Source organism: Cydia splendana, chromosome Z, assembly GCF_910591565.1.
Source record: "Cydia splendana chromosome Z, ilCydSple1.2, whole genome shotgun sequence".
NCBI lineage: Eukaryota > Metazoa > Arthropoda > Insecta > Lepidoptera > Tortricidae > Cydia > Cydia splendana.
Genome location: NC_085987.1, coordinates 26,355,758 through 26,377,943, shown reverse-complemented (window position 1 = coordinate 26,377,943; position 22,186 = coordinate 26,355,758). Strand labels below are relative to the sequence as shown.

The following is a 22,186-nucleotide window of genomic DNA, read 5'->3' as shown; positions in this document are numbered from 1 at the left end:
CGTTATCAAATACTTGTGTTTGAAAAATTTTTCTACGGACCAAGTCAATTTAGATTTACGGGACACTTTAAGGTGTAATGCTCCTCCGTATTCGACAGTCGCACGTTGGTGCGCCGAATTTAGACGTGGAAGAACATCGATCATGGATGACCCCCGCTCCGGACGCCCTACTACAGCAGTAACTGAAGAAATTGTGAAAAAAGTCGAAAACTTAGTTTTGGCGGATCGTCGTGTCACGGTTCGTTTTATTGCTGAAAATGTAAAGATTTCAACGGGGAGCGTGCATAATATTTTACATGAACGCTTGGGTATGAAAAAGGTATCAGCGCGTTGGGTACCCAGAATACTTACTGACACGCAAAAACAAATTAGAGTCGAGATTTGTCAAGAAGCTTTGGACCTGATACAGCAAGACCGGGAACTTTTTTTGGCGAGATTTATAAGAATGGACGAAACATGGCTCCATCATTACGACCCTGAAACGAAACTGCAGTCTATGACATGGAAAAGGCCATCATCTCTAACTCCGAAGAAATTCAAGGTGGGCCCATCTGCCTGTAAGGTCATGGGCTCTGTTTTTTGGGATGGTAAAGGGGTCGTAATGATTGAGTATCTCGAGCATGGAGCCACTATTACGGGCACTTTATATGCCAAACAAATAGCAACATTGCGCAATGAGATCCGTGAAAAACGGCGAGGTAAACTCTCGAAAATTGTGTTGTCAGGTCAGGTCAGGACAATGCACCGGCACACAAGTCCGCCGTTGCAATGGCTGCAATACGTGATGCTGGGTTGGATATCCTTAAGCATCCTTCGTATTCATCAGACCTCGCCCCTAGTGATTTCTACCTATTTCCGAGATTGAAGGAATACCTAAGAGGCAAGAAATTTGAAGACGACGACGCGGTAGTTGCTGCAGTACAAGATTTTTTAAGTACTCAAGATGAAACCTTTTTAGAAATGGAATTATAAGTTTAGAAAAAGGATATACTAAGTGTATTATGCTAAAAGGTGACTATGTTGAAAAATAAAATAACATTTAATAAAAGTTGTATATAACATACTCATTCTCACTTTTTATTGAACGCCCCTCGTACATTTTTCAATTCCCCCATCTTCATGGTCAATTAAGACATACCTAACATATCCCTAAATTAGTTAACTCAAAGTGCGCATGTCTGTGACTTACATCCAAATGTAGCTGCAGCACAGTTAACGTCACCTTTAAGGATGACTCACGTTAGACCGGGCCGTGTCCGGGCCGGAGGTTAAGTCCGGCGCATCGTTTTCTATGGAAAGCACCACGTGATCGCCTGTCATGTCATAGAAAAGTAACCGCCGGAAGCTCCGGCCCGTACACGGCCCGGTCTAACGACAATCATCCTTTAAGGTTCCACTCGGATGACGACTGCTACAGTTACTGCTACAGCGTTCACGCGGGTGACGTTATGACACTATAAAAGTCAAGTTAATATAACGTATAAGCAAAAAAAACCTGACAAGTGCGTGTCGGACTCACCCACCGAGGGTTCCGTACTTTTTAGTATTTGTTGTTGTAGCGGAAACAGAAATACATCATCTGTGAAAATTTCAACTGTCTAGCTCTCGCGGTTCATGGGGTACAGCCTGGTGACAGACAGACGGACAAACAGACGGACCATGGACTCTTAGTAATAGGGTCCCGTTTTTACCCTTTGGGTACACGGAACCCTAAAAACCGGGCAAGTGCGAGTCGGACTCGCGCACGAAGGGTTCCGTACCATAATGCAAAAAACGGCAAAAATAAAACGGTCACCCATCCAAGTACTGACCCCGCCCGACGTTGCTTAACTTCGGTCAAAAATCACGTTTGTTGTATGGGAGCCCCACTTAAATCTGTATTTTATTCTGTTTTTACTATTTGTTGTTATAGCGGCAACAGAAATACATCATCTGTGAAAATTTCAACTGTCTAGCTATCACGGTTCGTGAGATACAGCCTGGTGACAGACAGACGGACGGACGGACGGACGGACGGACAGCGGAGTCTTAGTAATAGGGTCCCGTTTTACCCTTTGGGTACGGAACCCTAAAAACGTGTTAAGCTAATTAAAAGAGCCTAACATTTAGAAGTAATTAAGTAAGTAAGCCAACAAACTGTTCCGCAGTTGGCGAAATTTCAAAGCTGTAAATTTGTTTATTGTGTATAGAACTAAATAAAAAAAATCTTAGTTTCATGTAATCTCATTATTGTCATTCTGTTGAAATACTTTATCTTCTACTTACTATAAATGAGTCAATCTAATAACGTAATAACCCAAAAATGTTATTAACACAATTGGGGCCACCACAATAGCGATGTTTCTCTTCCGTTTGACATGTTCCGTCTGACGTCATAAAATGAAGAGTGTCAATTTGTAATATTATAATACCTACATACAGTAACCATGTTATTAAAAGGCATTGACATAATTTGAGAACAATCAACAGTTACTTACCCAGCTCCAAATATTATAACATTAATAACACAATGATGTTCTCGACTATTGACATTTAGGTTCCTCGATGTAGGTGGAATAACGGTATCCTTAACAACACATTGTACCTATTCATTTGAAATGAAGGCATTTTAATCTCCTCCCTCTATCTCCCTTATTCATAAACGCGCTACAAACCTCAATTAGCTAATAATCGTTTGTCCTTATCTGTCATTTTGAGTTATGTATTTGTAAGATAGGGATAAAATTTAACTAAATCAGGCCCGTAAAGTTTTATGAATAAGACATACCCCATGTCTATACTATATCCTATGCGAGTTGGAAGGTCTTAAGCGGAAGCCTACTCGTATCCTATTTCGCTAATACTTAGTTAGGCATAATTTGCAAATGAGCCCATAGGGTAGTAATAAATAAGGTAGTAGTATAATATAAAATATATCAGTCATCGTCACCCGCACACTACTTCATGCTGCCCCGGCTGTCTTTGGGCCCGTGTCGCCCGCGGACCATGGGAGTGTCACGTACGAATTTGTCAGGCCTAAGTGACCATCTGGGGAGTTGGCCATATGCTATATCGGTTGTACATTTTGTAAACATACTATTTTGAAATAAAATTATGGTCGAGGTAGTAAGTAGTACGAAAACCTCAAAGATTTTCATAATAAAAATTTTTAAAATACAAAAACCTTAAAAAAGGGAAGCGGATACAAAGAATTTTATCCTTTTTGAAGTCGTTTATCTTTCTTTTTAAAGGTTAGGTAACTTTATTATTCCGTTTTAAGTTTTTGTTAATAAGTGACGAAGCACTCCGCAGGACTCACTCCTTTCTGGCCTAACAGTAATGATTTGAGTAATTCCCTCAATTCCTCATGGAATCATTCAATTAATCATCAGAACTGGACCTGGACAGAAATGCTTCTTTGAACCAAACTTAAAGAAGAAAACAAATCGCCGACTTCCGTGCTGATCTATCATCACACCCACTTCACCAAATGATACTTTTTTAATTCAAATGCTTGATTTGTTGACGTAATACAAATATCGCTATAAGTATGTATGCCTATACGATTTGAGGAGTTCCCTTAATTCCTCATGGATCCCATCTCCAGAACTGGATTTGACAATAAAGGATGACTCACGCAAGACCAGGGGGCCGATTTTTGAATTTCGATTGCTCGATTTCGTCACTCGTAAATCGGTGGAAAACGGCGAAATGCTAATTTTTGAAATACGTGCGATCGAAATTTGGAATCTAGTGGTATTGACCACTCGATTTCAGTTCTATTAGTAGAATTTAAATGCCTAGTAGTGGAGATATTATTTAACGAAATACACGAAACCGAGCGGTAGAAATACAAAAATCGGCCCCCAGGGCGTGCCGGGCCGAGGCGTCCGACATGACATTTTCTATGACGGCTGATCTGTGATCACGTGATGCTTTGCATAGAAAACGAAGCTCTGTGAGCTCCGGCTCGGCCACGGTCCGGTCTAGCGTAGGTCATCCTTAATGGGGCCAACTTGGTACTAAGTATAGGTACTTTCATCAAAAAAGATTTTTTTTCCAAATTGGTTCTAAAATGACTAAGGACTGAGGTAACAAACATACTTACAAAAAAATACGGTCGAATTGATAACCTCCTTTTTTTAAGTCGGTTAAATAGTATAGGTACGTAACACGTAAATAGGCAGGTAGGTGTACAAGATCCCGCCTTTGCCAAGGCAAAAACATATGTACACATTGGCAACGCATAATTAGCATCTTACACCATCTACACTTCAATGAATTGGGGCAGGTTCAAGATGAGTCAGTCACAGCAAACATGCGAAATATTTGACTTCATGCTTTCATACAATTACAGAGTGTACCTATATTTATAATGCGACATTTTAGGCAACATGAGTCATGTACTCATGTATACTTCAAAACTAAGTAATATTCAGTTTCTTATATGGATCACGATCACGATGCATATATGTGATAGTAGTAACCTAACTATATGTCATTGTGTATATCCGTTACCAACTTTGATGGACACGATCTATGCTACGAACTAACAACAACATAAGTATTATGGTAAACATCTCTGTTTTTGTCATCCTAATTCCAGTAGTTGGCACCCCACCTTTAATTTAATTCGTAAGAATTAGTAGTGACACGAGAGAGCGGCCACACACAACAACAGTCGTCTATAAAACTTAAACTGTCAGCGTCATTTAAAATTATGAATTCTTATCTCATTACTTTTTTTATTATAAATTAATTTCATTCGCCGTTCTCTAAAATGGCGAGACCTAAACTCGTACCTATGTATGTGAATATCAAAATGGCAAATTATCTTATCAATAAGGCATGATTTCCGAGTGTGAACGAGTGCCTGTTTGCAGTCCAATCGGTATTACTCTTTTCTAATTTACATATGTTCTAAGTAACTTGCAAATTGTTAGACATTAATTACAGCATTCATGTTTTATATGTATGTTGCAGGAAGCAGAGGAATGGGCGCGGCGGTCGAGCGGCCCCATGGTCAATCCGTCCTTCGAGCCGGACGACTTCCTTCCACAAAGGTAACATTATATACTTACATCGTTTCCTCACGTAGCGTAGCAGACTACCGGCACGAATCACCAAATTATGACAGATATCTTATTCAGTTAAAAAACATCCGCGCTTTTAATGTACCTAGATAAATTAATAGGCACTCAACAGTACCCAACCCAATAGTACTTAGCCGCATAGTGAATATGTCGCAGTCAACTGGTTAATTTAGTCAGCTAATTATACGGCTAGCCCTTTTATTAAATGCCGACATCTAATTAAATGACTGAAGAACACCCAGCCAAGTCATTGATCGCAACGTTTAACCAGATGGCTGAACGTTGCGTAGTCATTTAGTTAAATTGGACATTGATGAATTTATGATGATCGGTTAAGTTATATCACTTTGGCTTAGTGAACCAGTTGTTTTCAATACGCCAAGTTGTTAAGAGCGCTCTTACAAGAAAAGTCGAAATAATGCAAAATTGATGATACTAGTCGACGAAATTCAGGACTTTGCGCTCATTATTAGAAACAATGAGTACTTGTTCCAGTAAAAGCGTCTTCTTATCTTTATAAATGTCGTTGTAAATATTAGAAAAAGGACTTATTAAATTAGTAATGATTTTTTTTCTGATGGTCGTTTCCGAAAAACCCCGTGAAGCACTGAATGGCGAGCTCTTATTTGGAAATGTTGAGAATTTTACTCTGCTAAACCTGGCTATTTTGTATTACTAATACCCTGTACTTTAGGCATATCAAACTATATTTTTCCTACATACCTTTGAGAAAGAGAAAATCAAAGTAAAACGAACTCGATTTTCTCTCCGAAACAAGTGTCAATTCCTACGAAAATCTACTTAATATCGAAGTCATTTTCATACTCAAGCAATCTGCAACGTTTGCTTATACTGTTGGTATACATTAGTGTTTATGAAATTCTACTATAATTTTTTGACAATTTTTTGAAAACTACTCTATATTACCGATGACGCGCGCTGCGCCAGCTCAGTGCCGCGGCAGAGCTTGTAGAGGCAGGACGTGTGTCGGTCGGCTCCGCACATTTTCAACGGCGACGACGAGGTTTTTTATCATTGTGTGCGGCGGGCGCCGTGTAAAACGCTATACTGTGTGCGTGTAAACCGCAACGAGAGACTTTGATCCTAGCACCGTTTTTATAGTATTATAATTTATAATGGTACAGTTTAATAAACTACCGGACAGGATTAAAAATATTTGAAACGACCTGACATTCTATATGTATTTATTTGACTCAAGATAGTACTCAGGGTCTGATGATGGAGCCGGAAGGTGGGCACCGGTACCAATCAACCATGCAACTAAACCACTTTGTGTTTAGGCTCGTTTTATTCATCTCAACAAGATCTTTGACACAAGATAGTACTCAGGGTCTGATGATGGAGCCGGAAGGTGGTCACCGGTACCAATCAACCATGCAACTAAACCACTTCGTGTTTGGGCTCGTTTGATTCGGCTCAACAAGATCTTTGACTTAAGATAGTACTCAGGGTCTGATGATGGAGCCGGAAGGTGGTCACCAGTACCAATCAACAATGCAACTAAACCACTTCGTGTTTAGGCTCGTTTTATTCGTCTCAACAAGATCTTTGACTTAAGATAGTACTCAGGGTCTGATGATGGAGCCGGAAGGTGGTCACCGGTACCAATCACCCATGCAACTAAACCACTTCGTGTTTGGGCTCGTTTGATTCGTCTCAACAAGATCTTTGGCACAAGATAATACTCAGGGTCTGATGATGGAGCCGGAAGGTGGTCACCGGTACCAATCAACCATGCAACTAAACCACTTCGTGTTTAGGCTCGTTTGATTCGTCTCAACAAGATCTTTGACACAAGATAGTACTCAGGGTCTGATGATGGAGCCGGCAGGTGGTCACCGGTACCAATCAACCATGCCACTAAACCACTTCGTGTTTAGGCTCGTTTTATTCGTTTCTATAAGATCTTTGACACAAGATAGTACTCAGGGTCTGATGTTGGAGCCGGAAGGTGGTCACCGGTACCAATCAACCATGCAACTAAACCACTTCGTGTTTAGGCTCGTTTGATTCGTCTCAACAAGACCTTGGACACAAGATAGTACTCAGGATCTGATGATGGAGCTGGAAGGTGGCCACGGGTACCAGTCTACCATGTAACTGAACCACTTCGTGTTTGGGCTCGTTTGATTTGTCGCAACAAGATCTTTGACACAAGGTAGTACTGAGGGTCTGATGATGGATCCGGAAGGTGGTGACCGGTACCAATCAACCATGCAACTAAACCACTTCGTGTTTGGGCTCGTTTTATTCGTCTCAACAAGATCTTTGACTTAAGATAGTACTCAGGGTCTGATGATGGAGCCGGAAGGTGGTCACCGGTACCAATCAACCATGCAACTAAACCACTTCGTGTTTGGGCTCGTTTGATTCGTCGCAACAAGATCTTTGACACAAGTTAGTACTCAGGGTCTGATGATGGAGCTGGACTGTGGCCACGGGTACCAGTCTACCATGTAACTGAACCACTTCGTGTTTGGGCTCGTTTGATTTGTCGCAACAAGATCTTTGACACAAGGTAGTACTGAGGGTCTGATGATGGATCCGGAAGGTGGTCACCGGTACCAATCAACCATGCAACTAAACCACTTCGTGTTTGGCTTCGTTCGATTCGTCGCAACAAGATCTTTGACACAAGTTAGTACTCAGGGTCTGATGATGGAGCTGGACTGTGGCCACGGGTACCAGTCTACCATGTAACTGAACCACTTCGTGTTTGGGCTCATTTGATTCGTCGCAATAAGATGTTTGACACAAGATACTACTCAGGGTCTGATGATGGAGCTGATGATGATAGACAGGTACCCGTCGCCACCTTCGCGCTCCATCATCAGACCCTGAGTACTACCTTGTGTCAAAGATCTTGTTAAGATGAATAAAACGTGCCTAAACACGAAATGGTTTAGTTGCATGGTTGATTGGTACCGGTGACCACCTTCCGGCTCCAACATCAGACCCTGAGTACTATCTTGTGTCAAAGATCTTGTTGAAACGAATAAAACGAGCCTAAACATGAAGTGGTTTAGTTGCATGGTTGATTGGTACCGGTGACCACCTTCCAGCTCCATCATCAGACTCTGAGTATCACTTAGTGTCAAAGATCTTGTTGAGACGAATCAAACGATCCTAAACACGATGTGGTTTAGTTGCATGGTTGATTGGTAATGGTACCTTCCAGCTCCATCATCAGAGCCTGAGTACTGTCTTGTGTCAAAGATCTTGTTGAGACGAATCAAACGAGCCCAAACACGAAGTTGTTTAGTTACATGATAGACTGGTACCCGTGGCCACCTTCCAGCTCCATCATCAGACCCTGTGTATCTTCAGTGTCAAAGATCTTGTTGAGACGAATCAAACGAGCCTAATCATGTTACTACATGGTTGATTGGTATCCGTGACCACCTTAATCATCATCAGATCCTCAGTACCAGTTCGTTTTTAAACCCTCGTTGATACAAACTTTACAACCTATAGGTACCAAATGCAATGACGAAACATGTAAATAAGCGAGTAGGTACCTATAATTTCTTTCGAGTAATATACCTTCATAAGTACATATCATACAAGTATGGGGCTATTCATAAATTACGTCGTTTCAAATGGGAGGAGTGGGGGGGGGGGTCTGGACATCGGATGATGGTAACATGACGTAGGAGGAAACAGATTCATCCGAAGCTTGATTTTTGGATGATTTGAGGGGCGGGGGGGGGGGGTCAAAAATCGTCAAAAATAGATGACGTAATTTATGAACAGCCCCTATGTACATTTGCACTGCATTTAGTATTTTCGTACTTACCAAATAACAGTTTTAGAACTTTAAAAGTTAAGTACAGTTAGTGTTGTTATGGTTGATTTCAATATGCTTCGCGAAGGATCAAGAATGTTTAATCCATCATTGTAGTGCGAGCGTGGTAGAAGGGATCGGCGTACTGAGCTCGCACGGCCTGCCGCAGCGCGTAAAATACCTAAACTCGCTCAACGCCGAAATGTAATAGCGCTCTGTCTAGTTCAATTAAGACAGTTAATAACTACCGGCCTAAGCATCAATATTATATAGGGTATGCCAGGGGATGCCACCGTTTAATATTATATAGGTATATTACAATACATCATTGGAAAGACGAATGCAGCCATTAATTGCAATAAATAAAATAAAATACGTTACCATGCGAGTTCCTACGGTCCTACGAGATCTTCGCGTAAAACCTTTAGAAACTGGCCATGGTCATGCATGCCCGTCGCCTGTCGATGCCACCTTTAACAACCCATTGTATATTTTTTATTATTGCCACTACCGCTGAGTCACGAAAACGGAATCAACTACTTACACGCGTCAATGAACCATCGTTTTGGAACATGAACCTCTTAAGAATCTTAAGACCGATGAACATATAGGTACAGGGCGGCAAAAAAATAACTGCATTCCCACAATAACTGCCAAGGAGGTTTTGGGATTATACTGAGCAACTTTTTCTACCAATCCCGAAATCGCGAAAAAAAATTTTGGCTGTTTCATGCATTTTGGCTGGTCGATTTTCTATGGGAGGATAATTTTTTTTTTTTGGCGATTCTGGGGTTGGTTCCATGGTAAAACTTGCTCAGTATAATCCCAAACCCTCCCTGGCAACAGGAATGCAGTTATTTTTGACATAAAAATGTGATGGTATTTACCTACATACCTAGGTGTGCTACCTCGTAGGTATGCTAACTAAGAAAAGATGATAGGTACAAAAATATGTCTCTATGTAGGTAAATAGTGTTACTTTAGTACCTTTCACAATTAAACAAGCATTACATAACAATTAGGTAGTATTTTTACATACATAATTCACTTACAGTGTTTTCTACCGGCCCTACTTAAAGCCTGGCGTAATAATTGTTGAGCCACGGGGCTGGAGTAGGTGAGAGCCGCAATAACAGATGTAACCGTATAAATCAATACACAGTGCACTATAACGGCCGGCGTTTCCTAGCAAACAAACTCCGCGAAACGAACTCGAACCATGCTACCTGCACGCGTACTCAATCCTTTTCACGTTAAACATCGGTTATATAATTACAATATTTAATTTTAAAATAAGTATGTATATTTTTTACAAATAGCAGTGTTCTCTACTAATATCTATATCCAGTGTAATACTTACATATTAAAATAGTGAGATGAAGGTGTGATTGACATGTAAAATTTAAATATATTTTTATTACTATCAAGCAATGGCCAGGTGAGAGTGGTATGCCTACAATTAATCAGTAAAGTACCTACTTAGGTACCTACCTACCTGCATTATATTTCGTTTTTATTGTACCTACTTGTATTAATGAATAAATGTGAATGCTGCCAAGCGCTAACTTATGGGTTCAGGCGGAGTATGTCACTTTCTTAGGACGTCACATTCTGAGGACGTCACATTCTGAGTTCGTCACTTTCTGAGTACGTCACTTTCTGAGAACGCCACTTTCTGAGGACGTCACTTTCTGAGTTCGTCACATTCTGAGTTCGTCACTTTCTGAGTACGTCACTTTCTGAGAACGCCACTTTCTGAGGACGTCACTTTCTGAGTTCGTCACTTTCTGAGTACGTCACTTTCCGAGAACGCCACTTTCTGAGTACGTCACTTTCTGAGTACGTCACTTTCTGAGAACGCCACTTTCTGAGTACGTCACTTTCTGAGGACGTCACTTTCTGAGAACGCCACTTTCTGAGGACGTCACTTTCTGAGTACGTCGCGTTTTTTTAGCATAGGTACGATTTAACAGTATAATATACCTGCACGAAAAATGTATACTGCCAGCAACCAGATTAGCTGTTCGACATACGGTCGCTTTTATATCCTACATACCAATACCAATCTCTGTTTGCCTTACGCCTGACTGGTAGAGAATTCCATTTGGCAAAACGTCCTATGTTTCGTGCAATAAAGTGAAAAATAGAGAAATAAATAATAAAAAAACAATCTAATTATGAATAAAACATTATTTAATTCAGAATACTTGGAAACTACAAGCAGCAAAACATTTAGCCACAGATTGGAGTTAGGCCGGCAACAGCTTCGATTCAATACACATAAATGTTTCGCACAGTAGGAACCATGATTTTATCATTCGCCGCTGTGATTAGCTGGTGAAGGTATCATGGCAAGCTCGCTGACACCAGTAGAAGTTCATTCCCACATATTTACATTTAAACGGACTGCCGCTCCTTTCGTGACAACATATTCTTCAACATACCGCGTCTTCTGTCATGTCTCCATAAACTCACGTCTTTTTTTCTGATGATAGTGTAAATTTTGGATATCTGCCGTATCTGCGTATAAAAATCAGCTCTTGCAGTTTTGGTTCAGACAATATTTCTTCTCGTGTCACCTGTGGAGAATAGGCGTCAAAGGATTTTTTCTTCATATCGGCAACGGCATATTCAGAATATATGTTCAGCCATCAATCACTTCTGCGTATGGAGTGATCCATACTCTCATAGTTCTCATATTCTGCATATATTTAATGTAATTTATTTGTTTGTTTTCTTCCTATATAGGTTACACGATGAATTTTTAAATTAATATTACATTGTACTTTTAGCCTGACAATAAAAATCTATCATGTCGCCGATTTGACATCGCTGATTTTTTTTCTATTTAAAATCCGAAACTACAAAAAGGTTATAAAGTTTGTCAAAGGACTGTCTCATTTCAAACATAGACCGAGATAAACATACTATCTTTGTCTTACACTAGTACTAGCACCCAAAAGAAAAGGATGAGTGTAGTTTTTATTGTTCTTATTTAATGAAAAAATTTGTTTGACCACTTACAGTCCGTTAACTCTCAGAATGAACTTCGTTTTTCGGGTAACATCGGACGTCTTCGCGTAATAGAAAATGACAGCGTCGTACTGATTTAGTTGCAACTTGCAATCCAACACTCAAAACTATACAGGGTGGTCTATACCACAACGTCCAAATTTTTTTTTAGATTCCTCAATTCAATTATAGAATATGTATGTTAGCCGGTTTGTCGTAGTTTTCGAGTTATGAATTTTTGAACTTTTAACTTTTGTTAAGAAATTCCGGGCCGAACCAATTAATTTATTTAAAAAAACTATTGAACTTTTTTGAACGTTTCTTTTTATAACATAATCCTTTACAAACGACGCAGTTGCTAAAAAAATCAGCATCCTCACTTGGCTGCGAGTTGGAAAAAAACCGGGCAAGTGCGAGTCGGACTCGCGCACGAAGGGTTCCGTACCATAATGCAAAAAAAAAAAAACAAAAAAAAAAGCAAAAAAAAACGGTCACCCATCCAAGTACTGACCACTCCCGACGTTGCTTAACTTTGGTCAAATATCACGTTTGTTGTATGGGAGCCCCATTTAAATCTTTATTTTATTCTGTTTTTAGTATTTGTTGTTATAGGGTGGATTTCATCACAAAAAATTTCACCATACAAAAAAATATTTTTTTTTGATGTTTAATATAACACGATTCTAGCTGGGTAAAGTAATAGGGGGCTGTATATTGAGGATATTTATGGAATTTATACAATCATTTGTGGCTTATATTTGAAGTTATCGCTTTCGGAAAATAAAAACGCAAGATGGTGATGACAATCATGGTATCAATCATGGTGGTGGACTCTTTTATAGACGGTAATGACACTGCATGTACGGTAATGACGATTTGGTAACTAATTTATATATGTATTAAAAACGTATTAAAAAAACAAAAACTTTTTTGAATTGTAAGGCTTTAGAACTTTAATAAACATTACAAATAACATGTTTTTGAAGATAAGACCAGCTACATAAATTATTTTTAGAAAATTATAAAAAATACATTTTATTCATATAAATAAATATATAACAAGTATTTTTATTGTATAATTTTAAATAATTTATATTCCGAAATAGGCAATTTATGTATTCATTTATTTTTTTGGGTTTTTTCAATGTTAAATCATATTAACAATATTGTACTCTTATTATCAGTTTAAACCCGCATCTTCTTTTATCTACTGCATAACTTGGTATTTATATCATATTATAAAATTGCTGGCTTACCAGTGAGCTTAATTTTTATGATATATTACTTTTTTTTGATAATTTGATTAATTGCATAAGTTTACAAATTTTTGTTGTTTTATAAATTAACTTTAAAAATAGCTATAATGATTTAAATCCATATATATGTTGTTTAATAGCTAAACATTAATATATAATCAGTGTTTTATTAGTTGCAAAACCCCTACTTGTAATGCATGTCATAAATTACAAAATGTTAGGTATTGAGTCCGGTGACTACCCAACGGTATAATTATTAATTGCTGTAATTATATACATCAATTAATATAATATTATCAAAAAACATAAGGTCATCACGATAGTGAGCCAGTACTGTAGCCTATGGTCGCTTAAAACTTAATATATGTTGCTTGTTTAAATACTTTGTTTTAACACGACTAACATGCAATTACAGACTCTAAGTTGCACGATTTACATTATTAGATAATAAAAAATAAACATTTGTATGTTCTAAGTTCTAAGTGACCTAAATTTTGCCTACTTCAGTCAAAATGTTATTTAAAAACTAACCATCCTCTAGTGTGAAAGAAATAGTCATATCTTCTTCTACATTTATTCTACATTTATAAGGTAGACATTATATAGTGTTAGAAGACATAGAGAACGTTTTTCAAACATACAGCTTAATTTCATAATGAATTATAGCAAAATAACTAGAAAAGTTTCTGAGAATCGTCATCACCATACACATGAAATCATCACCGGTCGTCATTTTTTCCCGGTGATGATGGGTATGGTGTTGACGATTTGAGAGTTTCTTGTTTTTATTTCTAGAATACGAATAATAGTAGTTAATGTCTATGCTACACAATAAACTTCATGTAGTTTGCCATTCATTTCAATAATTATTTGTAATATATCATTTCTAACTTTTTTAAACCAAAGCGTAACGGTGATGATGCTTTGTTGTGACAAACTACGTTTTACAAATTTGTTTGTAATATTTCTCACGATTCAATCATGTGACTCTATAGTGAAATCATTTTTGGCATTCTATATTAAAGTGAAAAATAGGGCAAGGACCTTTAGCGGTATTTCGTTGTTCATACACGGAGATAAGCTCACATTGACATTACCATGACGGTGTTGACGAATATTCGTGACAAAATTTTAAATATTTTTAAATGTACTTTCTCGGTGAAGGAATTATTGCATATTTTTTCAAAACAACAACATGGAAAAGATATAAGTAAAAGAAAAATCGCAATCGTACGATAGGTATGCTATAATTTTCACTGCAAACAAAAAGGTTCAGATTTTTCCGGTAGACGGTGATGACTTTAGACACATAAAACATTTTATATAAAAAAAACTATTAAGTTATTGGAGATGGTAATTGAAGGAACATGAAGATAATAGTTCTTAAAAATATATAAAAAAGTTGCAACTCGCACAACCTACTAGTCTTTTTTATAAAGACCGAACCATAAGTTTTCGCAGGATTTTGAAATCCACCCTATAGCGGCAACAGAAATACATCATCTGTGAAAATTTCAACTGTCTAGCTATCACGGTTCGTGAGATACAGCCTGGTGACAGACGGACGGACGGACGGACGGACGGACGGACGGACGGACGGACGGACGGGCAGCGAAGTCTTAGTAATAGGGTCCCGTTTTACCCTTTGGGTACGGAACCCTAAAAAAGACAAAAGTCAAAGTTTTACGTTCAAGCAGGTCAAGTTTAGATTTTACCTAATTAAAAAAAAACATGCGAGTTCAACGACTTTTGGTTATTTTAGAAACTGCTAGTCCCTAAGTTTTTTTTAAAGGTAAAAAAAAGTGACAATAGTCATAATTTGACAGAGTCACCGGTCAAAGGAATCGAGGTGGAAAGTTCCCAAATTAGTTATCTGATAGCCCACGTAGTGAAGAATCTAAAAAAAAACAACGGGATGTACTCCGGGACTTATTTTAGAAACTGCTAGGCCCTAAGTTTTTTTTAAAGGTAAAAAAAAGTGACAATAGTCATAATTTGACAGAGTCACCGGTCAAAGGAATCGAGGTGGAAAGTTCCCAAATTAGTTATCTGATAGCCCACGTAGTGAAGAATCTAAAAAAAAACAACGGGATGTACTCCGGGAGTGCCGGCAGAAGTGAAAACTCAATGACATTGTAACAGTTTTTCGATCAGGTCACGTGTCCGTCTTACGTCTTACGAATCTTACGGTCACGTGACCTGTCGCGAGTTTAACATTTTTTCCCCATCACAAAAAGTGCACAGCGCCGCTAAAGAAGTTTTCACTTAAAAATTTTGGACATCGAGGTTTGTACCACCCTGTATAGAGTAGTTAATACCACCATTTAACTAGTAGGTAAATATTTAGATTCATATTAAAATATGTGACTTTTAAGTACCTACTGTATAATTATTTACAAATTAAATTTAAAATTTTTGTTTTAATTTATTTTTTTATGTTAAAGTAAATTTTAATTAAAACTAGAGATTAAATAAAAAAAACACAAACTATAAAAAATATACTTACCTACAAAAAAATATGCCTGTTATTATTACCACTCTGTATAAATTCAGCGAGAAGTAGTAAATGACGGTGTGACGTTCTGCTTTCAAATTCTGATTCTATTTTATTTAGATTATGACAAAAAGTCAAATAGCAATATAGTCATCAACCAAATATTAAGCATAACGTCATTAAATTAGAGCTTGTTTTACATTGAGACAATAGGTATCCCTAACTTTTTGCGAGTGAGTAAGAAAGCAGAACAACAGTATCACCTTCGCGTGTTACCGCCGATACCCGATGTATCTTTCTAAAATACGAAGGTCATTCTGAGTGTTAACGGACTGTAGATAATATGTTGCGCTAGCTTCGACCCGCGACTTCATCTGCTTGGAAATATGATGATGATGATGATATCGTACCTATGCTAAAAACGTGACGTACTCAGAAAGTGACGTCCTCAGAAAGTGGCGCTCTCAGAAAGTGACGTCCTCAGAAAGTGACGTACTCAGAAAGTGGCGTTCTCAGAAAGTGACGTACTCAGAAAGTGACGAACTCAGAAAGTGACGTACTCAGAAAGTGACGTACTCAGAAAGTGACGAACTCAGAAAGTGACGTCCTCAGAAAGTGGCGTTCTCATAAAGTGACGTACTCAGAAAGTGACGAACTCAGAATGTGACGTCCTCAGAATGTGACGTCCTAAGAAAGTGACATACTCCGCCTGAACCAACTTATGGTATAACTTATGGTTACTTACGTAGGTCAGAAGTAGTTCTTTCATTGTCTTTAGATCTCAACTGCCATGCAATTGTGAGAATAAATACACAAAATTACCTAGTTACGCAGGGTTACTTGATTTACCCATGTGCTTTGTTCCGTCAGGAGCGCTTGCCAACTTCATTATTAAAATATTACCGACTATCCGCTTTAGGTCAATTTAAACAGTACGCTGCTATGCATGTAATCCAAAGTCCTAGTGCTGTCACCTGTACTAACAATGACAAGTGTAAAGATGGCAAGTAGGTACTGGGACAGTGACGAGCACTCTACGTCTAACTTCTGTAAAGTAGGTAAAACTATTCTAGATTCGGACTAAGCTAACTCTGCATAACATATGACGTGTATAATGACATGATACTCTCACATTTTGTTGTGTTCAAGTATATAAGTTAGCTTAAACGGACTCTAAATTAATTCTACGAGTTCATATTTAAAGAAATAAGTACCTACCCTACCTGTGTGACTAAAACGGTGTATGTATGTAGGTACATAATATATTCCCAATTTCTCACAAATAATAAAAAAAACATTAAGAGGTCATAGGCACAATTACCGCAATACCTATGGTTTTAGGACAATTTATTATTTTTCTCAATAATGTAGACGGCTAAGTGGTTAGGTAGTAAGGTAGATCTCCAGCGGGCTCAGCACGGTTCCATTTTTATCGGCTATCACTATGCGCGTCCCTTTCGCACTTACATACTTGTTAGAACGTGACAGGCATGGTGACAAGGGATAAAAACGCGACCGTGCTAAGCCGCCTGGGGTAGCAAGATAACACTCATAACTTAATCTGACACGCTCAAGTAACTCCAAAAAATACCCACTTGGGCTATATTAAGATACTATAACAAGAATAGGTTAAAAATACTTTTTTAAACACAATATGATAACTCCTCCTGTTGTATGTTGTAGCGATATCATAGTTAGGTTTTTGTGTAAGTGATACCCATAAATATTTTATTTTAAACTCTGCGTGCTGTGGCCTACTCGTATAATATTCGTTTTAATTTTGATTTTTACCTTCGTAAGTAGGTAATTAGAAAAACTGAAAGATATTAATTTCCCAGACTGCTTTTTATACACTTAGGTATTTAGACACCTGTTTAATATCAATGTATTGTTTGCATGTACAGTTTATCACCGGTCAAGGATGAGAAGAAGAAGCGCGGAAACGACAAGGGGATCTTCCTGGTCAACATGAAGGAGAAAAACATGCAAGACGTGGAGGAGTACGAGCCCTACGACAACAGAGTCGTCGACCATCCTACCACGTGAGTTTGTACCTACACCTACTCTTTTCTACATACTTAACATGTACCTTATCACTCTCGGTACGAGTACGAGATCAAACTGATAGTTCCTATAGTCTCAAAAACCGGACAAGTGCGAGTCGCACTCGCCCACCGAAGGTTCCGTACTTTTTAGTATTTGTAGCGGCAACAGAAATACATCATCTGTGAAAATTTCAACTGCCTAGCTATCACGGTTCATGAGATACAGCCTGGTGACAGACGGACGGACGGACGGACGGACAGCGGAGTCTTAGTAATAGGGTCCCGTTTTTACCCTTTGGGTACGGAACCCTAAAAACTATGGTAGACATGCAAGATTTTGTTTTGAAAGTGCATACAAATATTTCTTTAAGATGGGATCAACTTGAAAAGTACCTACACGACCCATTTTTGCCTGGGCACTTTTTGTATGAAAATTTGGATCTCAGTGATTTTGTATGGCGGTGATTATGTATGTAACTCGTATCACTGAGCACACAACTGCGATTTTATTTAGTTTAGGGTGTCGCTGTTGAAAGACCGCTGCTGTCCTTCTCGATAATCACCCGTACCTTCCAAAGATTAATACGACATATACTAAATTCATAAAACCTATTACAATGTGTCGCACGAGGGTTGGCTTTATTATAAGTTCATGCTCGAAGCCTAGTATATCTTTTTTTGTCAACTGAGGGCATATTGAAAGTCGTATGAAATTCTAACATGAAAAATATCTCGGGTTAAAATTTCTTAAAATAACCGCTCGACATACTATTTTCTAACTGCCAGCATTCATAAAATACACATCGTAACAAAATAAATTGTACCTCAAAAAATAGACATAGAGTGATATTTTCTAATAATTCTAAGGTTTTCTTTCACTGCGTGATCGCTAAGTAGCATTATAGAAACTTTCAGTATTGCCCATGTATTATCTGCGCCGTTACCGTAAGGATGTTTTCACCGCTTATGGTGTCAGGCCGTGCACAATATAGTGCAAGCGTTTTGTTATGGAAATACAAATACCTTTCAAAATCACTCGTTAGGAACTACAATACCTTTCTGCTATTCGCTACACTTCACCTTGAGTAAAATTCTTACATTTACGCTACCTATATTTCTAAGGAGTACACGCAATGGTAGTTATGTTAAATGCCGAGTCATTAATAAAACCAAAATTTAAAACTGTTGCAAACCGTTAACAATAATATCACTGCACATTTGCTCCTATTATAATTACAGAGTATAACTAGTATGTATAATATAACTAGTACAATCTTATTTCACCACATTAACATACTTAATTACATATTAAGTTACCTAGGTATTCATAATATGTATACTACATAAATATGTATATAAACTGTCGATATTTTCATACCTGGAAGTGTAGTCGTACCTAAATATTCCGTACATAAATATTATTACATAGTTACACAGTTTTATGTGCTAAACGTCTCATGAATTAAACATTACGTTTTGTTTCCCTATTCTAGAGACCTCGGAGTAAATATCTATGGAGCGGCCATTAACAGGCGTTCCCCTCTGCAAAAAGTCCGCGGCCGCCGGTCAAGGAGGTTATATAAAACTAGTTGCCACACGTCATACGCCATTCAGCAAACGTCAGTCTAAGCGGAATAATAGGAGCCGAAAATGCCGAATTGCAGCGTTTTCTCGTTCAAAATGAGATCGAAAACGTCTAGTCTACAAAAAGAACACGTTTCTTATCATATGTAGGTACTGTTGCATCTAAATATTATCAAATAGTGCATTAACTTTGCAAATAACTAAAAAACATTGTCAATCTGACAGTGATACCAGTGATATGGTATTAGATCTAATTAAGGGTAATTCTAAAGAAGACTTTCTAAATATTATTTAGGTACGAGTAGAATTTCTAATAGGAAATATTATGCGAAACTCTGCGTAGGGGGCGCGACTACCACAATCCATCACAATCTGGGGGTCCGCCGCGGAACAAGAAATATTAAATTTCGTTATCTAACCTCTCTATCACTATTGCATATTTGAGCGATAAAGAGAAAAGAGAAAATTTACTAGCTAGCTTAGTGCTACACTCTGGCGGCAGAACATTGCAGTAATACGCCCTATTTGCGTTGCTTTTTATTATATAATTTATGTAACACATTATTTTTATATAACACCTTAGTTTCATATCAACCTAACCTAATCTATTTAATCAAATAAATAGATCTATAAGAATAAAGAAAAGGGGGACGGGGGATCAAAAAGTAGTCGAAAACATCTCGCGTGATTTGTGCACAACCCCTAAATAACGTAAAATTACCGATAGACTATTTTTTGAAAATTAATTTTTCCTTTACTTTCTACATATAGCTGGTCAAGCAGATCTCGTCAGTAGAAAAAGGCGGCAAATTTGAAAAATGTAGGCGGGAAGGGATATCGTCCCATAAAAAATTGAATTTCGCGCCTTTTTTACTGACAAGATTTGCTTAACCAGCTATATATTTTTATTTAACATGTCAAATATTTTATTAATTTAAGGTATTTACGGCTGTCACTTTCCATAAATAAGCACTTTTAATTTATTACTCTGGTATCACCGTACCAATATTAGTGATGGGACACCATAAAAACCAATATCGGTAAAATCGATATAAACATAATGAATAATATACAGATGGTCATGATGCCTAGTGACCACCAGCCATATCGTGCTAACTTCAAGGTGTGATATTCCTAAGCAGATCATGAAACGCCGGCATTTCATGATCTGACTAGTGACCACCAGCCATACCGTGCAAACCTCAACATTTAGGCATATCGAATAAGTAGGATGTCCTAAATTTTAGCAAATGATAACCATTGAAATGGCTTGACAGCCTACTTATAGTACGTGTTTGGGTAGCGTATGATTTTAGTACCTACCTAGTACCTACGCATGCTGCTCCAAATGCCACATAGAATACAGCACTAGCAGTGGCAAAAAATGCAAAAGGCAAATTATTAAATGGCGGCGTTTCATGATATGCCTAGGAATATCTCGATATGCCCGATTTTACGATCTACCGCCGATATATATACTAATTATCCCCTACTCAATATCCCTTAAATGACATCCTATGGCCGCGTTCCATCTCTGTCATCAGATCTGCAGGCTCGATAGTATATTGCATTGCTTTCAGAAGTAAACCAACATGTAAAATATTAACTAATGAACTGACAATAAAATATCATTATATATCAGCTTGCAAGATTCGCCCTAAACAAATTGACAAACTATTAGAAATAAAATCTAAACAATACAAAAATTTAAAGTTAGTAAAATGCTGGTACAAAGACTTGATATTGTATTATTATAATTGATAAAAGCAGAAATTAAAATTCATTGTCAATAAAGTATCGACAATATTATCGGCGCGTCCCTCGCACTATCTAAGTTTACTTAGAACTGACGTCATCTCGTTCACGGACAGGGTTGTCTGTGTTTGTTCTTGTACTTGTGTGAATATAGTTTTTGCTAGTGTTTGATAATTTTGTCGTGTGCGTGTGTAGCGACGCATGCTAAAAATGCATTAGTGTTAACGTTATTTGTGTGCGTTACCTCGTCCCCCGCGCCAAAAATGACAGAATTTTTCAGATAGAAATTAGTGCGCGTCTCTACTCCATAGATATTTACTCCGAGCTAGAGACTGTTTAGACTGTCTATTATAATGGACTGTGGAGGGTCCATTTTTTCAATGGAGCCTAGGTAATAGGTATCCGCAATATTATTACAGGATTTCAAAGAAAAAAAATATTAGTATTGTATAGGTATGACAGATACATTTTTGGGTAAACTGACAGCATCTTCTGAAAGTGTGTGTCTTCAAGCAGGTGTCTGCAGAAATTATTAGAGATGCATCAGCATCACCTTAAATTAAAACACAACACCTGAGGGTGATGCATTTCAGAGTTATTAGCTCTTCAGACAAAACAATTTTAGCATTTCTTGGTCATCGTCAATTTTAAAATTATAGTTCCAATCGCTAATTGTCTGGCTAATTGTTATGGGAACTCGTGTGTTGTTGGAAGTTCGTCCGCGTAGGGGTCCCACTCAATAAAAATACATTCGAGTACAATAAAATCATAACAAGACATCAGGAACTAGGTAGGTCCCTAATTCGGTGGTATCATCACAGGGCCGCCTCGTCAAAACTTAGTGATTTGCAAATGGTTGAGGAAAACCTTTCATTATGCGATTTGCCTCAGCAAACCAGTGTGAGGGGAATAACAAGTTAAGCAGATTTAAGTTACATGTTTTTCCACATACCGTCATTTATTTTATGTAAATTATAAGGATAAAGATAATATGTACTTATCTATGCAACAAATACACAAATGGTAAAAACCACATGTTAAAAGACGTTAGCTTTTTCATAGCCCGATAATGGCCAAAAGAGGCCATTATATGATACCTGTTACTTACGCTGGACGCTTGCAATTCGATCATACATTGCCGTTTATTAAATCCGTTCACTCCT

General features: G+C 37.8%; 1 protein-coding gene across 1 annotated transcript in view; it reads left to right on the top strand.

The window, feature by feature from the left end:
- The window catches only part of LOC134804179 (proton-coupled amino acid transporter-like protein CG1139), a 54,161-nt gene that overhangs the window by 26,903 nt on the left and 5,072 nt on the right, over window positions 1–22,186 (top strand). The window contains exons 2-3 of the mRNA XM_063777108.1: window positions 4,963–5,042; window positions 17,544–17,681. Of these exons, the coding sequence (XP_063633178.1) occupies window positions 4,963–5,042; window positions 17,544–17,681 (218 nt within the window). The remainder of the gene's footprint in view (window positions 1–4,962; window positions 5,043–17,543; window positions 17,682–22,186) is intronic.